The following is a 23,046-nucleotide window of genomic DNA, read 5'->3' on the forward strand; positions in this document are numbered from 1 at the left end:
TTTTCTTCTCTTGGCTACCACTTAGAAAAAAAAAAGAAAAAAAAATAAAAAATTGTACTTTTTTCTTTGTTTAAGAAATTCTCTTTGTACTTGATATGTCTTCAACCAAGAAAAGATTCCTCTTTTGAATTTCAAAATTTACATTGGGAATAGTGAAATTTTCTTTTGTTACAAAAAAAGTAATCTTGCCAAAAAACACAAAAAACAAAAGGAAATACAAAAACTTTCTTTTCTTTTCTTCTTTTATAATGGTAGCCAAACATATATACTTTTTCTATTTTCTTCCCATTTCATTTCTATTCTTTTTTTTTCTAGATTCTTTTTTTTTTTTCTTTCTCTTGGCTACCAAACATAGCCTTAGGATTAATGGCATTGATTATGATGATATTCCCTTGAGATACACAACCCATTTTATAGGAAGCATTTGAGTTTGTAATTTAAGATAACCTTTAATCACCTCTGGCCCAATCCTTAATTTTGGGTTTGATCCCAAAATTTTAGTGCATGAGATCATGGTTTCAAAAATCGGATTGGGATCATAGAAATCGTCCTAATTGGATTAGTATTGGTCGAGATCGATCCCAAGTCTTGAATAGTTTGATACCAATTCAATGTTACAATCCAAGGGTAAAAATAAGATAATAAAAAACAGATTTAAAAAAAAAAAATAAATAAAAGGTAATTCCATCCGATCCAGAACGATCTGAATCGGTATTGATCAATACCGATTCCAAGATTATGACCCTTGTTTTGGGCTCCAACGAGTGAAATGGGATGGAAATTGATTTTGATGATCTTCCCTTTGGATATACAACCCATTTTATAGGAGAATTTGACTTATAATTTAATCCAAAACTCTTTCCCATTTTTCTTGGTCGATATTTTTTTGTCATAGGTAACAACGGGGTTAGTAGTCTAGTGGTAGAAAGCCCTTGTTTCATCACTGCTTGAGTCGGTTGATTATGGGTTTGAGTTGATATACGCCATTATCATTTGTTAGTCTTGCGAAAGCACTACTTGCCATATAAGAACTTCGACTTGGGGACTATGATGCTGAGTTTTCATATCTGAGGACCAATTATAGGGTTCATTCATTCCCCCAATTCTGTGTTTTGAATCCTTGATTGGTGGCTTTTGATGTTGTCGCTGTTAGGGCTCTTATGTGGGCTTAACTGATATTGATTGACCCATTGGGTCCAAGAGAATAAGGACCACTCTAATTAGGAAACTTCTAGCCCTATTCTATTGTGGGAATGGAATAGGGTTTAGGAATTCTATTATATATAGAATACTGACGGTCCTTGCAGCTATTACTTTTCATAATAATATTTTGGGAGCACTGCTTTCTCACAGAGCTAGTGTAGAGACAGAGAGAAGATCCCATAGTAAGAGACTGCAGAAGATTTCAGTAGAAGGACCCATATTGCGTGGTTCTTCATCATAGTTCGTGGTACAAGCGTCAACATTGATTTAGGGACTTTATTCACGCTTAATGGGTATGTAATCGATTTCTTTCCATTATTCATTCTTGTATTCTATACACTATAGGTCATTCAATTGATTCTAGGATTTAGAATCACTAACAGTCGCGCCACCACTACCACCTCTCAAGTCAACTATGTGGTGTCATGCTACCCTTATATTTCACCATCATGAATTTTAAGGGTGTTAATTTAGAATAGAACCGAAAACCATGCTATGAAAATTTGGGTTTCTCTGGTTCAACTATTGTTCATGAACTTTTATACAAATTCAGATCATAATAAATTTGGAATGAGTAAACTTGACTATATGAATCACTTGAAAAGATAAACATATTCATGCCATGAACATTCGGGTTTCTCTGATTCAACTATCGTTCATGAAATTTTATACAAATCCAGATCATAATGAAATTTGGAATGAGTAAACTTGATGATATAAATCATTTGAAAAGATAAACGTATTTATGTCATGAAAATTCGGGGTTTTTCTGATTCAACAATCGTTCATGAATTTCTATATATGCAAATCCAAAACATAATGAAATTTGGAATGAGTAAACTTGACGATATGAATCACTTGAAAAAATAAACGAATTCCTTCTGTAGCAATCGGAACCGATCCACCCATTAAGTTATTGGTCTTATTTTGGATCTGAATTTTAGAACCGATTAATAAACGAGACTGGTCTTCCTATGGTTTCACAACCGAAATACTCGATTGCAAACCGCAGGAGCCCTTAGGACCCCCTTTAAACTTGCATATAATCTTATATATTTGGAGTTGGTGTTGTGGATTTTGAAATTTTGGATTTATTGGTATGCTTAATAATGGAGATTTTCTTGTAAGTATTTTGCTTCTTATTTTTATTTGTTTACTTTAGGGATGGCTGTTTGGTTCTCAGTATGCTTAAGAATAAGCATTTACTATTTGTATGTTTAGGAATAGAAATTTGATTATTTGTAGGTTTAGGTAAAGTTTTTGAAATTTTGAACCCAGTAAAACTAAAGCTGATTAGGAACTGGAACTGGTCCAATCATTAACTAAACGGTTATCTAAGTTTGGAGCGGATTAGATAAACAAGTCGATTCTGGTCGTGACTCCTGACCGGCTAACCCCTTAGGACCGGACCGATTACGAACTGGACCAATTACCCATAACCGATTTGCACCCTCTTTGGTTACGGAACTGGAGCAGTTAATATCGAAGATGAGAATGGTCCATGAGGATTCTGTGGTTTTGTACGGTTGGAAGTTATCTCTAGTCTCTAGCCTATGTGTGTGGTTGGCTTGGACTAGCAAATGTAGAACAGGGAACCCATGATGGTTGAAAGTTTTGAGGGCTAGTGATTCAGCTGGATGATGGTCAATCTAATGGGTGTAGGATTGTAGGCATTATAGGATGATGGAATGGGTTCCCTCAATTATCGTCAAACTGGGTTTTGTTTAGACTGCTCTCATGTACTAAATGTGTATGTGAAATGTGGTAGAATGGAAGCTGCATTGCAGGTGTTTGATGTATGGCCGTGAAGAATGTGGTTTCTTGGACTGCCATTATTTCAGGCTACTGCAAGCATGGGTTTTTTGGAGCAGGTCCAGAAGCTCTTACATGACATGCCTGTGAGGATTGTTGTCTCCTGGAATACAGTGTCATTGACCATAATGATTGGTGATTATTCGAAGGCAGGAGACATGAGACGTGAGACATGGCAAGTGCAATATTGCTATTCGATAAGATGGTTGAAGTAGAGGGTGTAGCATGATCGGCCATCTTTATGCAACCACAGCGGGGCTATTAAACTTATCCATGAAATGCTGGTTGTTGATGTTAAGCTGGATGAAATCACCATGTTAATTGTGATCTTAGCTGCTGCTCAATTAGGAAATGTTGATCTGTGTGTTTGTGGGTAGAGAACTATATAAGTGTAGGTGGGTTCGAGTCTGATATCCGGGTCCACAATGCTGCTATTAACACATGTATGTGCAATGTGGAAGCATTGAAGAAAGAAAGCTATTGTTATATTCAATAAGATACCTTGGAAGGACTTAGTGCCCTTTCTCATTGTTTTCTTTGCTGATTGGAGCCAAAGTTTAACCAAAATGCATGAACTTCATTGGGATCTGGACTGCTTATTCCCATAGAGGGGTTGGTGGATGAGGGTCTTAGGCACTTCCATTTGATGCTTAAGCTAGGTTACATTATACCTAAACTGGAGCACTACATGAGTTTGGTGGACCTCATCGGTTGTGCTCACCGCCTAGATGAGGCCCATAACCTTATCTTGAACATTACCTTATCAGACCTGAAGCTAGCTCATAAAACACTCTGCTTGGTGCTTGGAGGATTCATGGAAACCTTGCATTGGCAGGGCTTGTTGCACAGAGACTATATGAGATTCAGCATGGAAAACCTGGGAAATTACGCTATTCTTGCAAACATTTATGCAGAGAGGAGAATGTGGGATGCAGCAAATAGGGTGAGGGGAATAATGAAGAGAAAGGGAGTATTGAAAACATCATGAAGCAGTTGGGCTGAGATCTCTAATGCCCTAGACTTCAACTGGCGGTTTAGAGTTCAAAAACAATTAGGTAATCGGAACAGTCTCTCGACATTCTCAGGGTAAGGCTGCATAGTTCTGCCCCCCCCCCCCCCCCGACCTCGCACATGCGGGAGCCTCGTGCACCAGTACGCCCTTCACAACATTGTTAGAATTCAAATCAGTGGAGTTTCTTATTCCAATTGAGTTTGGGGATCATTTTGGTAACTAAGATTGTTCCTGTTAAGCAGACAGACTATATGATTCTGCTGCAATTAGTTTTTGTCAATGGTAGTATAAATTCTGAAGATCTGGGCAGATGTAGAATCTGATATTTCATCGAGGACATTATAAAGAACTGTAAACATTTTCTGTCAGAAAAGCCCTTGGCCAACTGTTAGGTATTTCTTAATGTTGATCTAGAGAACATTTTCATTTCTTTCTTTTTTCTATTCTAAATAAATCCTGTAGTGGGTTCTTGGTTCTAGAGGTAAAATTGAAAAAAAGAAGAAAAATTGAAAATTATGTTTTGTAGTTCATAGCATTTATATGGCAAACTGTGAATCTGAGTCTATTTTTCATGTAGTCAGCACTAGAAATAACTTGACATTCTTTAATGTATATTTACCTTCATTTTATATCATTTTTGCGGTTCAACCCTTGAGAATTACAATTCACGACCCAAACTTCTCCATTCTTGGCTTTCAGGAATAATCCTCTTATTTGTAAAAATGAAAACAACGCCGGACACTTGAAGTCTTTAAGAATACTCCTATAATTCTGAGTGAATGTCCTACCTGAGAAAATGTCAAGCCATGGTGGATTAGGGAGGGTTACCTCTGTTTTTTTTTTTTTAGGGGGAGGGGGTGCCAATTGTTACAGAAATGATGAGTATTTTAAACCTATTCTGTGCTCAGTACATTGTCTTGAATACTAATTTCAATCCACTTTCACATGGCAAATTTACAGTGCTACAAGCCTACAAGTAGAGATTTAGTTGCATTATAATTAAAGTAAAACATGATCTTCCATCAACAATAAAATCTGAAATTTGTCAGAAATTCTGCAATAATTTCCATCTAACAGGGTTTTATAGGTTAGTGTACTTTCCTGGCTGATGACTTAAGATATTGCCAATTTTTAGTGGTTTTGAAGATGAATTACATCTCTTTCCTATGATACTACCTCTTTGACTAAGTTAGAGAGAATATTCTGATGTCCAGGTACCTCGAAGAGCTCGAGAACAATCCGGACATTGATCGCAATGAAACCTTGGGGCATTTCATCAAATCACATGGTTACTCTGATTTATTTCAGGATGCTTATCTTGTGAGATCTCTGATGCATTTTGATATTCATGTCCTGTGACTTTATCTTTACATTTTTTACTTCCAAAAGCATATTTTCTATCATCCAATTTGTATTTATTTCATAGTTATCAAATTCTGCAGGTGCCAATATGTGCTTCAATCTGGTCCTGCACTGCAGAGGTACTGATGAGCTTATCAGCTTTCTCTGTTCTTTCATTCTGCCGGAATCATCATCTTCTTCAGGTAAATTCCTTAAGTTTACCTCAGGTTTCTAATGTTCTTATGTCTTTTGGTTTTTCTTTAATTCTCATTACTTCTTTTCAAACGTTACCAGATGTTTTCTCATGAAAATACTTTGAAATTTATTATAAATTTACATTGGTTTATGCTGCAGCTCTTTGGCCGTCCACAATGGCTAACTGTCAGATGGCGTTCACAAACTTACGTCAATAAGGTTGTATTTTTTATGTCCTTTTCTACTACAAGACACTAAATCACTTAGCTTACTGTATGCTTTATTTATTTATTTATTTAACTACTGTCTATTTCTTTTAGTCAACTAAAACATTGGTAGTAATCAACATGGGGAAAAACAAATTAACAGGTTAAAGAAGTGCTGGAGAGTAAAGGTTGTCAAATTAGAACAGGATGCACAGTGCAGTCTGTTTCAACATATGACCAGGGTAAGCAAGTTCTTCCTTGGCTGGCTATTTGATGTAGTTTCAGGAAACATGAATTCATGAAATCTTATTTTATTGATATAGGGTTCATCTTATAGGAACTCATCTCAGAGATGTTCATAAAAATCTGTTTCTTCCTTTCTAATTTCTCTTTCACAAGGTCTGAGCTGAACAGGGAGAAACCTCACCCTTGTAGTGGATGTTAATCTTTCCTAAGATTTAGAAATTAGTAAGGTGGTAATTGCATTTTGTGCATCTTGAAGCATGGAGACATTTGGTATGTGAGGATGGCTGTGCCATCTCCAATATTGCATGCTTTTTAATTGCTTATATACACAATTTTTGAAGCCTGTTTCCCCAAAAAAGAGTAAAAGCTGTAAGATTGTTTAAAAGCTCATACTAGGTTTTATTTTTGCTAATATATTTGTGAAGCTTAATGCAGAGCTGCCTGAGGCTTCAATTTGCAATTCAATTTAGGCATTTTATTTTTTTGTTTATATGTGTGCGTGTGTGTGTGGGGGGGGGGGTGTATATGTATTTACGGCATAAATTGTAAAAAAATTCTAAATGTTGATGTTGGTATTACTAATATAGAATTAGAATGAGGATATTCTTAAATACATTCGAAATTTATGTTATGCTGTAATTCCATCCATAGTTGTCAAGGTGTCACTTTGCGTGCAAGCCCCCTCCATCAACTTGGGTTGGATAGACGCTGTGACAATTATGATTACATCAATTGTAGCCCTGAAACTTTTGCTGCTAAATTGGCAGTTTGTACCATATTAGGTGTAGATGGCTTGCAAGAGAGATATGATGGGTGTGTAATAGCTGCACGTGCAGCAGATGCTTTAAGTATGTTGGGTGAACAAGCAACGCATGAGGAAATTAGAGTCCTCGGTGCTTTCCAATATGTTTACAGGTGCTGCCTTCCTAACCTATGCATTCTATGGTTTCGTCATTAATGTCTTGAAGTTGTTGAGATCTTCTGTTTGGATGGAGATATAAATGAAATAAATATAAGGCAAAAGGTTTTGTGCATGGCCATGCATGGTGCATGACTGTGCCTTCAACCATTGGATTGGAATGAAGGGGCCATATACTATACACGGTCATGCCCATCCAACAGTTGAAAGCATGCACGTGCACCATGCTGGCCGTGCACAAAACCTCTCCCCTAAATATAATAAAACAAAGTCAATAAAATTATGAATCTTGGTATCATGCATCAATCTTTTTTCATGGATCCTCGCCCTCGTCCTTGCTTGGAATCTCCATTTAGCGGACCCCATTAGGTTGGAATAGGTTTTAGTTGTTGTTTGTATCATGCAACTTGTTTTTTAAACAATATCTATGCCTTTAATTCACACATGAGAGTGGTCGTATGATTGATATATATATATATATATATATATTGGCTAATGGCATAGTTTTGATGGATAGACTAGGGAGGGATATGTCATGTAAAACTGTGGAGGGATCTAAAGTTTTGATGAGACTAATTAAGAAAACAACGAATGCAATTCTAGTGAATATGGGAATAGAGAGAGAGAGAGAGAGAGAGAGAGAGAGAGAGAGTTATGATTGATGCGCAAGGAAGGCACAATTTTCATTTTCCTTGTTTCTTCATAGTCTTGACAGCTGGACTGACCAATTTTCATTATCTTTACTAGTTTTTTTTTTTGCTAACGACGGGCATCCAGGCCTTTGGCCTGACTATTCCCGCGGGTTCATACTGACCCCATAACTGCATGAACCGGGTCATACTGGGTTGAATGAGAACCATTCAACTTTCACTGAAAGCAGTGAAGAGCACTAAACACCCCCGTGTCAGTGGCCCCAAGGAGGTAAGAGGAGTCGAATTCAGAACCACACGCTTCCTGAGGCGAAGGTTCCTTGCCAACTCGGCTACCCCCTTGGGGTTATTATCTTTACTAGTTTACTTTCCCACTCTAAGAGGAAAAGTAGCCCTGACTTTTGGGCTGTTTGATGTCCATTTTCTATCATGAAAGATTTCCCTTTCTGCTCTCACCTCTTGTTTCACTGTTACACATATGACATTAGCCATTAGCTAGGTTAAGAAGCAACTCAATGATGAGTTGATCTAACGTCAACAGATATATCTTACATAATGGAAACATTAAACCCTTGTTACATGTGTGTTCTGCTGTGGTACCAAGTGTCAGACGACTCAGACTGGTCCAACCATCGAATAATAGATATGGCGACTCAGCTGATGTGGATTGGAAAATTGGACCGGGTACCTGGTCATACTCTATGTAACAATCATATACAACTTCCAAGTAGGAGGATCGTAGACAAACCACTTCTTTTGTTTGTCCTCCTTCTAATGGGAATAGGCACCAGTCTCAGGGGAAGCGGCAGGGGCTTCAGTGATCAAGGTGGATGGGACTGTAAATAGTGCTGGTAGTGGCTTGGGCAGTGCCGCAGTTTTGTTCTCTCCATCTGGGGAGCCTTGTAGAATCTCAGTTTCAGTGAAGGAGCTTGTTCGATCCCCTCATTTTGTATTTGGTTCCTAATCCTTTACCATTTGCTTGTTACCAAAAAAAGTGGGTTTTTCCTTTGCAATCATGAAATTTGAAACCCAAGCCAAAAAAAATGGAAATCTCTTAGTAAGTAAAGTGTGCATTTATGAACTTGCAACGTTAAAAACTCCAAATGTTATCATGTACCAAAAATCTAGTGAAATAGTGTGCCAGGAAAAAGAAATGTATTGAGCAGATAATATGCAAAATATGAACACAGCCATATCTGCTAGGGTGTCTGCTATGACATCTGTAGAAGGGAGAAATTCTAAGGGGCGAAATGTCTTTCAAATCATAACCATGAGCTCTATCTTATCATATCTTGTAAAAGAAATTATTGCAATTGTGTAGGCCTTCAACTTCTTTTAGGATCAATGCAAACTGTGCCTTCTCAAAAAATTTCCTTTCAGGTGGACAAATCTCATAGGATTTATGTAATGAGCGTGCTGATTTGTGATGTTGGGTGTTTTTTTTTTAAAGTCATAAATGCCTTGTTGTTCATTAATTAATTAATTAAAGTCTAACTTTAAAATTGTTGAATAATTTTCAATATTGGCAGTGATATTTACTTTCATCATGACAAAACCTTAATGCCGCAAAATCATTCAGCGTGGAGTGCGTGTAATTTTCTTGGAACCATAGACAACAAAGTATGTTTAACATATTGGCTCAATGTGCTCCAGGTGTGCAACATACTCTTCTAATAAGTGTTCTTAAATCTCAAGTTGTTTCCTAAATTTTAGCATATAGGATTTGGTATCTGGGTAATTATGTTGCTAATATAGTCCTCGTTGTAATTTCCTTGCTAACTAGTAAACACAAGTGCAGTAAAGGATAAAGATTGCAAGTTTCACTTTTTAATCACATCGAGATGGCTTGAAACTCTGCCCTGTTGTTTAAGTTTTCTAATTATGTCATCAACTCCATGAACTTACAGAACATTGGCGAAACTGAGTTACCGTTCCTTGTGACTCTTAATCCACCCCATACACCAGAACATACCATGCTCAAATGGACAACAAGCCATTCTGTCCCATCAGTTGCTGCATCAAAAGCTTTGTTCGAGCTTGACGGAATCCAAGGGAAGAGAGGAATATGGTTCTGTGGCGCATACCAGGGTGTGAATTCGTTTCTTTGATGTCACTATATACTACGATTAAGGTTAAAAAAAGGGGAATAAACATAAATTCATGGAAATGATATATATTGGTAGAAGGAACAAGCACTCTACACATTTAATTACTTGGACACCCCCTGTACTATGGCCAGCTTGCTTGAGACCCCAAAAAGTTTGAAAAGTTTACTTGGATACCCCTTGCATTTTAGATTTATTACAACTAGCCCGTCTTTAGTCAGTTACCGTTTAGTGATGATGTCATGGTTGGGGAGAATCCTAAAAGCCCAAACTACCCTTGAAGGTGAATAGATCATTTTACCCTTTAACTAAAAAAAACCCCAACCTTCTTGAGATGGAAGATGGGTGAAAGGGGAATCCCTTCACCCACTTAAATCGATTTGGGTTTTTTTGGGTTGAATAACTCATAAGGGTAAAATGGTCTTTTCATTCAACCACTAACAACAGACTAACACTGTCAGTCTTCATGGGGCTTCAAATAAACTTTTTGGGGTGTGAAGCAATCTTGCCATTGTAATTAACTCTTATCTTTTTTAAGGTTGCTAGCTGTAAAATTGGAACTTTATGATAAGTATCATGTAACCTGAGACAGGAAATTTTACTTGATAAAGTAAGATTAACGAAGTATTGCTCTGAACCAGGTAATACATTTATTTTCCTGTAAAATGTCTGTTGCTTGACATCCACTCTTTTGAGTGTGTCACAAGAAGAAAATCCAAGCATTAGCATAGCATTTGTTCTGGTTGTTGATATTCTTTTCTGTCCCAGAAACTTAGATATGTCTATTTTACTATTGTTATTCTTTTGCAGGCTATGGATTTCATGAGGATGGGCTGAAGGTAATGATCAGTAACATGTTGTATTGTTTCACTAAGATGGTTGATTATTGGACACAACCTCATTTTTACCACTCTATTTTAGTTATAACTAAGTTATGACTTCATAATATTTACAATATCTTTCCTCAAGATTTTGCAGTTGGAAAAAGATGTGGATATTCTTTTTCTTGATTTTATTTCTTTGGTTTAACTCCTTTTTTTGGCAATATACAGTGGGTATCATTTTCTTGGTTTGTTCAATTGGTGTTGGTCTTTCATTTGATCAAAACTTGTCAGATCAGTCATGCACAACTCATGAGTGTGGATCTCTTGCAGGCTGGCCTGGTTGTTGCACATAATATGCTTGGAAAGAATTTTGCTCTTCTGAAAAACCCAAAACATATGGTACCTTCTCTGGCAGAAACAGGAGCTCGCCTTTTTGTAACTAGGTTCCTTGTGCGTTTTATATCTACGGGATGTATAATGTGAGTTCACATCCTGAAAATGGAGTATATCCTTTCATTTCATATGTTCTTGCTTTCAATAGTTGGATACCTTCCTTCCTCCCCCTCCCTCCTTTTGGCTAGTAAATACACTGTTGTTGATCCTTATCTTTTGCTGGAATTCTTCACGAAACTGTTCAATTATCTTACAATTGAACTCCATGAACTATTGAGACTAGGAGAAAATTTTCTACTACCTCATATGTTTTGTCATTCCTCAAGGTCATAGGGGAGAGGCCTTGCTCATATCCCTTGTGCTTCTTTTTCTCCATATCCTTTCCTGGTTCTGAGTAATGGTTAATATTTCAATTTTTTTTTTTTTTTTGGATCGACGACTATTGTTTTGATGTTGATTGGTACCTGTGGAAGTTTTTCAATTTGTTGCTATTCGTCTGTGAGACTGATACAAGTCCACAGTTCCTGTTTTGGGTTCTCTGATTAGTAGTTATGAAGGATCTGTGACTTATCGATACAGCTATCAGTTTAATATTGAATTTGAAGTGTTGTTCCCTTATGCATTCATCGATTTCAGTATGGGCATGATCCGACTGGTGGTTTGGTTACTCCTGACAAGTTTCTAATTCTACTCCGAAGTTGCTTATTCTGTTTATTGTTGACTTAGAGATTCTGACCTTCAGATCTGGACAGTACTTTGGAGGATTAATCACTGCTTCCAGGGGCTTACTCAACTGGAATTTGAAGGCTTTCTGGCCTGCGGATTGATCACTACTGTTAGTCGCTAAATCTGGTTCTGAGTTGCTAATATTGTGTACTGATGATCTGGGGTATTTAGCCATTGGATTTTATTTTTATTTTTTTGACATATGTTACATAACTCAATGAAGTAATGTTTCTGATAATGTTGTGGCGTCCATCTGTCATTTGGATGTGGGGATTTAATGCTGTTTCTAAATTTGGAAGATACTTTCTAATTTCATCCGAGGTTGGACCTTGGTGCAACGGTAAGATTGCTCCGTTGTGACCAAGTCGTCACAGATTCGAGTCAGGAAACAGCCTCTCCATGAAGCATGGGTAAGTTTGCCTACATTATGACCCTCTCCAGTCTCCAAACCTCTCAATGGCGGGAGCTTCATGCACTGGGCACGCCCTTTACTTTCGAATTTCATCTAATGGCTATAACTTAGAATCTGACCATTGAATTTTTATCTTCTTTTGAGGGATTGTGGTGCCGTTAGCTGTCTACACTTGACCTAAGTTTTGGGTTGATCTGATCCCCAGATTGGGGATTTGTTTTGGTATTTTAGCTGCTGGTTTTGTGTGCCCTCCGATTCTGTTGGTTAGGATTCTGATTTCAACAGTGATGTTAGATTGAATTTGCTGTATTCGAGCTATGGCGGAGTGCAGTACAAGGACCCTGGATCAGACCCATGATCCTTTTAACTAAATACTTTAGATGATGCAACCATTTTTTGTCAAACAGAGGCAACTTTCTGATAGGATGACTGCCATGGAACAATGAATATGTAATACTATTCCTACACAAGGTAGTTTTGAATATCTAGTATTAGGAGGGGGACAGCCAACTCACTCTACAACACCCAAAGATTTAAGGGTGTAGGGCCATAGAGAGTTCACACATCCCAACCTACCTTTGAGGACTATATGAGTTCATACTTTAGAGGTAACAATGGTGTGCATCGTGGACACTTTGATGATTCCCAAAGGGTTCGATTAGAGTTGAGAGAATATAGTGGAAGCTTCCACCCACGAATTCTCTATGATTAGTTGAATGCTCTGGATGATTGTTTTCGGTGATATTAGTTGATAGAACCAAGATGAAGTCATAGTTGTCGAGGCTTCACCGCCTTGGCGTCCAAGCTGTTTGTCTGGGTCTTAGGCGACTGTCGCCTTATTGCACTGCATGTTACCTTATAGTTTTGGACTTATTTATGCCAAATATCATTTAACTTAAGTTATTATTCATAAATAAGCAAACATCCCCTATTTTGAATCCAATAAAATAGTTTAAAAATCAAATTCCAAAAGGATAAAAAGTCAACCCCCCAGTTCAAGATAAAAAAAAAAAATTGGATTTTTGGTTGTAGGGGAGATTTTCAATTTTCAAATTTCAAATGTTGGGGGTTTTTTCAATTCTGGAAATTTTTTAAATCTTACCATGGTAAAACATTGCAAAAAACCAGAAATCCAGTAAAATAATCTTTTGTTTTGATGTCTTTAAATTATTTTCATTCAGGCGATTTTAACAACATTCGTGCACAGTTTGACCGGAACATAATTTTGTCATTACAACTCAGATTGAAATAATCTTCGACTTGTTGGAGAGTTGGTTTTGTGCTATACCTAATACAAAAAGTCTCACGTAAAAATAGAATCATTTGACCAGTAAAACTTATTATAGAACAAGAGAATTTATCTAAATGTTGATTTTTTAAGACGTAATGTGACTTAATGTTGATCTTTGATGATTTGGTGTTGCCTAATGTTGATTTTTGATGACTTGATGTGGCTTAGTGTTGATTTCTGATGATACAAGGTATAAGTAGCATACTAAATAATGTTAGAAAATAGTGAAAATAAAAAATAGCACTTGGTCGCCTTGTTCGCCTTAAGGTGTGCGCCTTGTCGCCTAAGCGCTTAGGCAGTCATCCAGCGCCTTGGTTTGCCTTGGCACCGTGGCAACTATGGATGAAGTTAGCTTGTGCAAATATTATCAGACCAATGGCACCCGAAACTTGGGATGAGATGAAAGAAGAAGACAAGATGGTCCGGCCTGTTCGCTATCGTTTCACCTAAAAGCTCGATCTGTTGGGGAAGGGCGGCATCAATGTATGCATCAAAACTGCCCCGCACGTATCCCATGGTCCTTGCACGTGAAGCTCGCGTAGCTTTTCCTTCGCGTGGCACAGAGGGAGAAGAATGTCGGGAAAACTCTTCCGATGTACTTCCTAAGAGTCGAACAATTGACCTCTCTGGTCTGATACCATGTTCGCTACTGTTTCACCTAAAAACTCGAACTGCTAGGAAGGGCAGCATCAATGTATACATCAACACAGCCAGCCAGCCAGCCCAATCAGCCAGCTGGCAAGGCTTTTAGGAACATCTCTCGGTACCTCATCGTGGCCTATGTGTAGGTCCATCACTACCTTATTCATGCCTTGTGTGAGGAGGATCATTAGAAGATCCTCTTTCTTATTTTTTTCTATTTTAATTACTAGATGTTGGTAGTAGGTTGTTAGTACATATTAGTTTATATTTTAATTAGATTGCAATCTTTTATAATTAGGTAGGATTATCTTATAAAGTCCACCTACTACTTAGGTAGTTTCTATTTCTTAGTTGCTATTTTAAAAGTTGTTTCTATTTTGTAATATATCTAGAAGTGAGGTTTATATTAGGCTAGTTTCTATTTCAATTTTGTATGACTTTGTAGATGATTCCTTTCTCCATGCAAGGGGGAGGGGGATTTTTGTTGGCTGTTAATGATAAAATGAGTGATTGTACTACACCCCCCATGATTTGTAATTGAAGAAAAAAGAGTTTGGCTTGAGCCTGGTGTACGGTTGCCACCAAAGACTCAAGGTCTACTCAGGATCTCCAATTGAGATAAGTAGTTAGCCCTTTCAATCTTGAGGTCAGAAATCTCCCTCTCGAGTATATGCTTTTGGAGGGAATAACGTCCAATGCTATTTGGTCCCGCCAACTTAAGAAAGAAAAGGGTGTCCTCTAATCTATGGTATTGCTCCCTTAGCTCAGACTCGACCACAGACAAACGGTGACGGAGACTAGACCTCAAAAGATAAGACATGTAAACAAGGGACAACAGTACTTAATTACCCTCAACCTAGACAAAACCATGCCAGACCGCCAAACAACAAAAGCAAAACACGGGTTTGTACACTCCCCTACTCGTTCCCCACTCCCCTTGGCAGGACCTTAGCATGGACTTCGTGCTTGGTCTACCAAGAACTTCGAGAGGCCACGATTCTGTTTATGTGGTTGTTGACCGCTTCTCGAAGATGGCCCATTTTATCCCATGCTCTAAGACCTCCGATGCATCCATAGTAGCCAAACTTTTCTTTAGTGAGGTTGTCAAGTACCATGGGTTACCCCTCACCATAGTGTCCGATAGGGATGTTAAGTTCACTAGTCATTTTTGGAGGACCCTATGGCGGATGATGGGAACGAAACTCATTTTCTCCTCAGCTTTCCACCCTCAGACCGATGGCCAAACCGAGGTTGTTAATAGGAGCTTAGGGAATTTATTGCGTTGCCTCATAGGAGAACACCTTACCAATTGGGATCGAGTCCTCAGCCAGGTCGAGTTTGCATATAACAGTTCTAAGAACCGTACCACTGGTCTGTCCCCCTTTGAGATTTGTTCAGGATACCAACCTCGGGCACCCATAGACCTTATCCCAGTCGTGTCTAGTTCTAGGACCTCCCAGTTAGCCGAATCTTTTGCTCAGCATATACATGATTTGCATGCAGGTATAAGGAGACAGATAGCACTGAGCAATGAGCAATACAAATCGAAGGCAGATGTGCACAGAAGGCTACAAGAGTTTCAAGAGGGTGATATGGTGATGGTAAGAATCAAGCCACAACGTTTTGTTAGGGAAAAAGCGAGCAAGCTTCATGCTCGTAGCACAGGTCCATTCAAGGTACTCAAGAGGATAGGTGCCAATGCGTATGTTCTTGATCTTCCAGCTAGCATGGAGATCAGCAATATTTTCAATGTTGAAGACCTAGTCCCATACCATGGTACCTCTACCTTCACCTCTTTTTATCTTGATGACCTTGAAGACTTCCCTTTCAACATTGATGAGACTTCTGAGCCAAGCCAACCACTTCCTCCCACCTCGTTACCACCTGTGCCTAAGGTCACGAGGAGAACTGAAGAAATTGAGGAAATCCTTGATGAGAGGATTGTGTCCACACACACTGGAGGTTCTAGAGAGTTCTTGGTCAAGTGGCATGGAGGTCCGGAAATTGACAACACCTGGATCACAATGCAAGAAGTCCAACAACTCAACCCAGACCTACTTGAGTATTACATGAGCTTTAATTCACCAGAGGTGAATTCTTCCAAGCCGGGGAGAGTTGATGGGGACATCAAGGTGTACAGGCGCAAGAAGAAGAAGAAGCAGCCATCTGTGTGGCTGGAAGAATAGAAAGAAGAAGAAGAAAAAAGAAGGAAGAAGGAAAGCTCGATCCAGCCATTCCAACGCTGGATCGAGTCCCTTTCTCTTTCCAGATTTTAGAAGATCTTGTGGGTCCCATTAGTTATTAGTTTAGTAATTTATTTGTAGTATATTCTTTTCCTTGTTAATCTTTTAATTAATTAGGAAACTACTTTATTGGTTGATTAGTTTTTAGGAAGTCTTTATTTACTAGTCAATTGACTCTTTTTATTTTTAGTAACTAAATTGATATTTATGTAATGGCTTAGGCTACGGTTGAGATAATGAATGTGAATTGAAAAAAAGACCAAGAGCAAACTCCCACCCCTCTCACGGTTCTCTCTCTCTCTCTCGTTTTTCTCACTTTTCTCTCTCGCCTCTTTCTTCTCTTAGTCTCTCGGCTCTCTCTTCTCTCTTGTCTCGCCTCCCTCTCTTCTCTCTTGTCTCGCCTCCCTCTCTTCTCTTTTCATTCTTATTTTTCTGCTGTTGTTTTTGTTGTTGCTGATCTCCCCTTTCGATGTTCACTGTTGCTGCTACACACTGTTGCCCTTACCTCACTGCTGCTACTACACACTGCTGCCCTTACCTCACTGCTGCCATTACATCACTGCTGCTGCTATACACTGCTGCCATTACATCACTGCTGCTGCTACACATTGCTGCCGTTACATCACTGCTGCTGCTACCCTCGGCTGCTGCTACTCTCGGTTGTTGTTTACTCTCCGTTGGAGCTGATCTTTCTACAATCGGCTGGACTTGTCTTCATCAACTAAAGGTGGACTGCAACTCTTTACTTTGGAGGACCTTGATCTCTTCTTTTCTCTTCAGATCTGAACAGCAGTATGGTAAAACACTAAACTAAACCCTCCCCACTTCCATTAATCCCTATTATATATTGCAGCCCGTTGACATTGAAGCCAGCCTTTGCCCTTTGTTTATGCCTATTTTACCGGTTGTTTTAAGTTGTTTCGTCACTGCTATATCTCCAAAGAACCCTTGCTGATTTTCTATTTTAGTTGGTTGCTAGAGGACATTGATTGTTTGCATATCTAATTTGGGTGTCTAGATTGATTTGTGCTGAACCTAACATTCGTATGTCGTTTGTTCCCTTCCCCATGCCCCCACTTGAAAAGTAAGAATTTATGTGTTTTTCCGTCTAGATTATTATTGCTTTTGGCTACTTTGTTTATTAGTCTCGTTTTATCTTGCATGCTTAATCTTGTTTGCTGAGTTTCTTTGGTCCTATCTACCTAAGCCCCTTGAGTTAACCCTACCTAGTTAGTTAATCTTGTAGAAGACCTAGTCACCTAGGAATCCCCTACATCAGCCTGGTTGTTGTGAGAGACAGTGGTGAGGTGGGTGACAGGCCTCGTCGGTTGGTGAGAGACTGCTGAACAAGGTCATAGGTTAGAGGGTTTGGTCGTATCCCTTCTTCTCCATATCCATTTCTGGTTCTGAACAGAGGCAAATATTTCAGTTTTGTTTCTGGTTGAAGACTGTCATTTTGATGTTGATTGATACCTGTGGAAGTTTTTGAATTTTTTTCTGTTCATCTGTGAGAGAGCTACAAGCCCATGGTTGTTGCTTTTCTGGGTTCTCTGATCAGTAGTTGTGAAGTTGCTGTGACACCATCTAACCATCAGTTTAATATTAAATTTTGGAAGTGTTGTTCCCTTATGCATATCCTTCATCGACTTCAGCATGGGTTGATCTGACATGTGGGTTGGTTACTCCTGACAAGCTTCTAATTCTACTCTTGAGTTGCTAATTCTGTTTATTGATTTGAAGATTCTAACCTTTAGATCTGGACAGTAGTTTGGATGTTTAATTACTGCTCCCAGGGTGGTGTAGTCGACTGGAATTTGAAGGCTTTCTGGCCTGCCGATTGTTTAGTACTGTTAGGTGCTAAATCTGGTTCTTAGTTGCTAATATTGTGAACTGATGATCTGGAGTATTTAGCCATTGGATGGGTTTTCTTTTTTACATATGTTAATTAACTCATGGAGTAATGTTTCTGTCCATATCTGGTGTTAATCTGTCATGTGGATGTGGGGATTAAATGCTGTTTCTAAATTTGGAAGATACTTTCTAATTTCATCCAATGAATATAACTTAGAATCCAACCATTGGACTTTTATCTTATTTCGAGGGATTGTGGCACTGTTAGCTATCTACACTTGACCTGTTTGGGGTTGATCTGAACCTTATATTGGGGATTTATTTTGGCATTTAACCTGCCGGTTTTGTGAGCCCTCCGATTCTGTTGGGTAGGATTCTGATTTCTACAGTGACATTGGATTGAATTCACCATGGCCTTTCCCATTCTTTTGGAGCATTAAACCTACAGTACAGTCCTTTCTGGTGGTGTCATTATTGTTTGTTTGGCACATTAACCATCTCAATCAAATCTTCTATTTTCTTATTGGGACTATGTGAAGGAGCTTTCAGATGCACTTGATATATTATTGTCTCATGCTCGTTCTTGCTGCATAACCCATCTCCATTTTTCGTCAGCATAATATGATCATCTTGGATCATTTGCATAAAATGTGGCTCAATGTACTTTTCTATATGTAAACTAATCTATGGGGTGTATATTATAACCTATGGTACAGTTTTTTTGGGCAACTACCTTATTAAATTTTGTTAGTTATAAAAAGATGTGTACTTTTGGCTATGTGCAGTTTATTGGAGGAAGGTGGTAGTGCTCTTTCTTTTGAAGGATCCAGTAAAATATGTCCTCTAAAAGCTGTCCTAAAAATTCACAATCCCCAGTTTTACTGGAAGGTATATTCTCTTGTTACTTGATGTTTTCTTTGAATGGACAATAGCCACTTTTTTGTCAGTCAGAAGAAGGACAGGGATAAAATTAAATTACTGATTGGAATGGAATATTCACATTATATAAAAGGCGAATAAATTGATTTATCAAAAGAAAGTTATACAACATACATGCCATTATTGAGCAGCATCTGGATTTTTTTTTTTTGACAGGTTGCCACACAAGCTGATTTAGGACTTGCAGATGCATATATAAATGGCGATTTCACTTTTATGGATGAGGAAAATGGTCTCTTTATTTTGTTTACGGTAAAGAAAGTTTAGGTTCTAATTGAATATTTGGCTTCTGCAATCCAAATTTGTAGACAGGTTTTGCGGATTCTTATTACCAAAGCATAGTTGTCAAGGTGTCGCCTAGGCGACGACTAGGCGTCCAGGAGGTTTGCCTGGGGCCTAGGCGACACCCGCCTTGTTGCACTGCATGTCGCCTTGTGTTTCGGTACTTATTTATGCCAAATATCATTCAATTGTTATTTCATTTACTTAAGATATTATTCATAAATAAGCAAATACCCCCTATTTGAATCCAATAAAAATAGTTTAAAAATCAAATTCCAAAAGGATAAAAAGTTAACCCCCCAGTCCAAGAACAAAAACTGGATTTTGATTCTAGGGACGATTTTCAACTTTTAAATGCTAGGGTTTTTCTCAATTATGAAAATTTTATAAATTCTATCATGTTAAAACATTGCTAAAAACCAAAAGTCCGGTAAAAAAATATTTTATTTTAATATTCATAAAATTATTTTCATTCAGGCGATTTTAACAGTATTCGCGTACTTAAAAATAAGTTTGACTGAAGCATAGTTTTGTCATTGCAACTCAGATTTAAGTAATCTTAGACTTGTTAGAAAGCTGGTTTTATATTATAACTAATACAAAAAGTCTCATATAAAAATAAAATCATTTGACCAGTCAAACTTATTATAGAATAAGAGCATTTCTCTAAATGTTGATTTTTTATAACTTAATATGACTTAATGTTAATTTTTTATGATTTGATGTGGCTAAATGTTGATTTTTAATCACTTGATGTGGCTTAATCTTGATTTTTTATGATACAAGGTATATATAACTTACTAAATAATGTTAGAAAATAGGAAAAATAAAAAATAACACTTGTTCGCCTAGTTCACCTTAAGGCGGGCGCCTTCTCGCCTAAGCGCTTAGACAACCCTCCACCGCCTTGGTTCGCCTTGGTGCCGTGACAACTATGTACCAAAGCATACTGAACTAAATTCTTTTCTACAGATTTTCATTTGTAACAGGGATTCGAATAATTCTACCACAAAACGCAATAGTAAAAGGTATTCTTCTGGTCACTTGATACGCTACAAAGTATCATTTATATTATTAATTTACTGAAAGTCGATACCTTGAGACTTACAGAATTTCTGGTCCCAGGGGTTGGTGGACACCATTACTTTTCACAGCTGGGATTGCATCTGCAAAGTATTTCTTCCACCATGCTTCCAGGCAAAACACTCTCACACAAGCTCGCAGGAACATCTCCCGTCATTATGATCTGGTCTGCTTTATTAATGTCAACTTTAGAAAATATAAATATCTCTAACTAATTTTTTCCACTGAGAAATTTATCATGAGACTCTTTCTTTTTAATGCACAGCCTTTAAATTCTTTTCTGGAAAAAAAAAATTAGAGTAAAATCTTTAATTCTTAGTTTGTGTCTAATTTTACCAGGTGGTCCCCCCCCCCCCCCGGGGGGTAAAGTTTACAGAAGTGAGATTTCCAGTTGAATCAACCATTGATCTATTGGAGTGGTTTTTGATTCAAGAAAATCTGTAGTAAAAAATTAAGTTGACTTCCAGACTTCCAGTTGTCTCGTGGACTGAATTGGCATTAAAAACTATGGACAACAATAGTAAGTGAATTCAGATATTTGGAACCAGCAGAAAATAGCAATCAGGAATAGAAAGTGATGCTGGAGAGAATTAGTAATGAAAATAAAATCAGACACTAACCTGAAGTAAGATAGTAACCAACTTTTTTAACACAGGAAACAGTGAAAGCACTAGGACTCGCAGGTCAAGACAGGAATAGAAACTGAGATCAAAGAAGCATAGTAGTAGGCAGTCTTCTAAGATCGATGTACGAACACTAGTCCTTGAATCTTCAAAAATAACAGAACAGTAGCAATCTGATTCGATAGTGATGCTCTGCCTTGGAACAAATCAAACTCAGGGAATAAAGGACTTGAGTTTGGGCTGTGATTCTAAAGGGGTGTACAGGGTATCAATCCCTGGCATCTGATCTTTGTCGGCGTCCAGATCACCCCTTCAGTTTTCTTTGTAGGAGTGCGCATCCGCACACTTCTGTTTTCCCTTTACGTCTAAGGGGGAGTGATATTGGCGACAAGTAGCTTGCTTCCGAGCCAAAGGATAGGCAGATGGTCGGGTATGACCTCTGTTGATGGAGAACAAGTAAAGAGGAAGCATAGATAAAAGGAGGAGGATATGTTAAGGACTCCCTCCTGAACTGCGGGGCAGGAATCCCACCTAACCCCAATCCTAGAATCCCATCAGGTTTCTCTACTAAATCTACAGTAGAATAGGTCTGAATCTCACAGAACTAGTCTGACTCTCACAGAACCAGGCTATGTCTCAGAACAAAAAAGCAAATATTTTCAGAAACTCAAAACCGTATATGAGATTTGTAGCCCCTTCTTTCTATTTATAGAACTAAGGAATGATAGAATTAGGAAAATCTCCACACGTATGCTAGAGAAAATCCCATTACAAACCTAACTTTTGAAAATAAGAAGTCTAAAAACTCTAAGAAAATAAAAATTGTAAAAGAGTTTTCACGATAGGGGGGAGTGTCCCCATCGTGCCATGAGTTGAGTCTTAGAGTTAGAGTTGTTTTTTGTTTCCTTATTAGGTTGTAATTAGGTGTTTGAGTCTTAGTAGGTTTCCTACCAAGACTCTACTTATTGGGTTATAAATAAAGGTGAGCACCATGGTAGCTACGTACACAAAACTATTGTGGGTTTAGATCTCTCTCTCGGTTTTGCTTCTTCTTCACAGGTTTTGATTTGTTCAGCTTTCTTTACAAAAGTAAACACCTAACATCGTATAGGCCTTAAATACCTCATATTTGAGCCTATTGACCCATTTCAAGATAGATCCCAAATATTATCCCATGACCCATATTACTCATAGGGACTTCAAATTAAGGCTAACTTGAGCCAATCTTAACCCGAAAGTTCAGTTTGACCCAGAAAACCAAACCAAACCCAAAACAACAAGCTCTTCTTCTTCTCTTCTCTGTGGAATTTTGCATCGATTCTCCCAGATTAAAAAAAAATTACCTTGAGTTTTGCAAAGATGAGGGAGAAACAACATATGATTAGCGACTTTGACCATTCTCAAACAAAACTTTGGTTGTCTACAGAAAGTAGGAGTAAAATTTCTCAATCTTGGGGATTTTCTCTTTGAGGAATTTAGGTGGTAACATGAACTCTACCTAAAGAACTTCTTGTAGAGTGTCCTTGACTTCATCCTCACTCTTGGCCTCATCTTCTAACACTAGGTCAAACCTGTCTTCAGCATTGTTTGCTTTGACCTCTGTGACATAGACCTATCTTCATTAGAATCTTCTACATATTGATCTTGCATCTTCAAGCACTGTCTCTTCTTTGTCATTGCGTGTCGCTGTGATCGCTTCAGCTTTATCCTCAAATTCAGGATCTGCTTTGTTGACTGTTGTTGTTTCATCTTCCTTTAATGGTGCAACATTGAGCTGGGATTGTACTTCCAAGGTCATCTCAGTTGTCCTTTGTACAACCTGTAGTGGAATAGTGGATGTCGTCTCCATATATAAATTGTCTTTGTTGCATCTCAACATGATTAACTCCTGACTATCTCCTGATCACTCAGCCAATTGACTTAGAGCATTTTGAATATCATAGCTCCGATAACGATTAAAGGGTTCTAAGTCACCTAGGCATTAGGGCTGAATCATAGTGACAGGTTTGGAAACCAGAAAACCGAGATTTAATTAAACAGAAGCAAAA

General features: G+C 38.1%; 1 protein-coding gene across 1 annotated transcript in view; it reads left to right on the forward strand.

Annotated features, from left to right (window-relative positions):
* Positions 1-2,297: 2,297 nt before the first annotated feature.
* LOC122092215 overlaps positions 2,298-23,046 on the forward strand; it is a 68,252-nt gene continuing 47,503 nt past the window's right edge. Inside the window, exons 1-14 of the mRNA XM_042662555.1 lie at positions 2,298-2,326; positions 5,242-5,347; positions 5,470-5,571; positions 5,723-5,782; positions 5,933-6,011; positions 6,783-6,930; positions 9,114-9,237; positions 9,492-9,672; positions 10,500-10,528; positions 10,844-10,992; positions 18,857-18,959; positions 19,167-19,262; positions 20,265-20,320; positions 20,418-20,541. Of these exons, the coding sequence (XP_042518489.1) occupies positions 2,313-2,326; positions 5,242-5,347; positions 5,470-5,571; positions 5,723-5,782; positions 5,933-6,011; positions 6,783-6,930; positions 9,114-9,237; positions 9,492-9,672; positions 10,500-10,528; positions 10,844-10,992; positions 18,857-18,959; positions 19,167-19,262; positions 20,265-20,320; positions 20,418-20,541 (1,371 nt within the window). The 5' untranslated portion in view covers positions 2,298-2,312. The remainder of the gene's footprint in view (positions 2,327-5,241; positions 5,348-5,469; positions 5,572-5,722; positions 5,783-5,932; positions 6,012-6,782; positions 6,931-9,113; positions 9,238-9,491; positions 9,673-10,499; positions 10,529-10,843; positions 10,993-18,856; positions 18,960-19,166; positions 19,263-20,264; positions 20,321-20,417; positions 20,542-23,046) is intronic.

This window comes from Macadamia integrifolia, chromosome 10 (assembly GCF_013358625.1).
Source record: "Macadamia integrifolia cultivar HAES 741 chromosome 10, SCU_Mint_v3, whole genome shotgun sequence".
NCBI classification, from domain to species: Eukaryota; Viridiplantae; Streptophyta; class Magnoliopsida; order Proteales; family Proteaceae; genus Macadamia; species Macadamia integrifolia.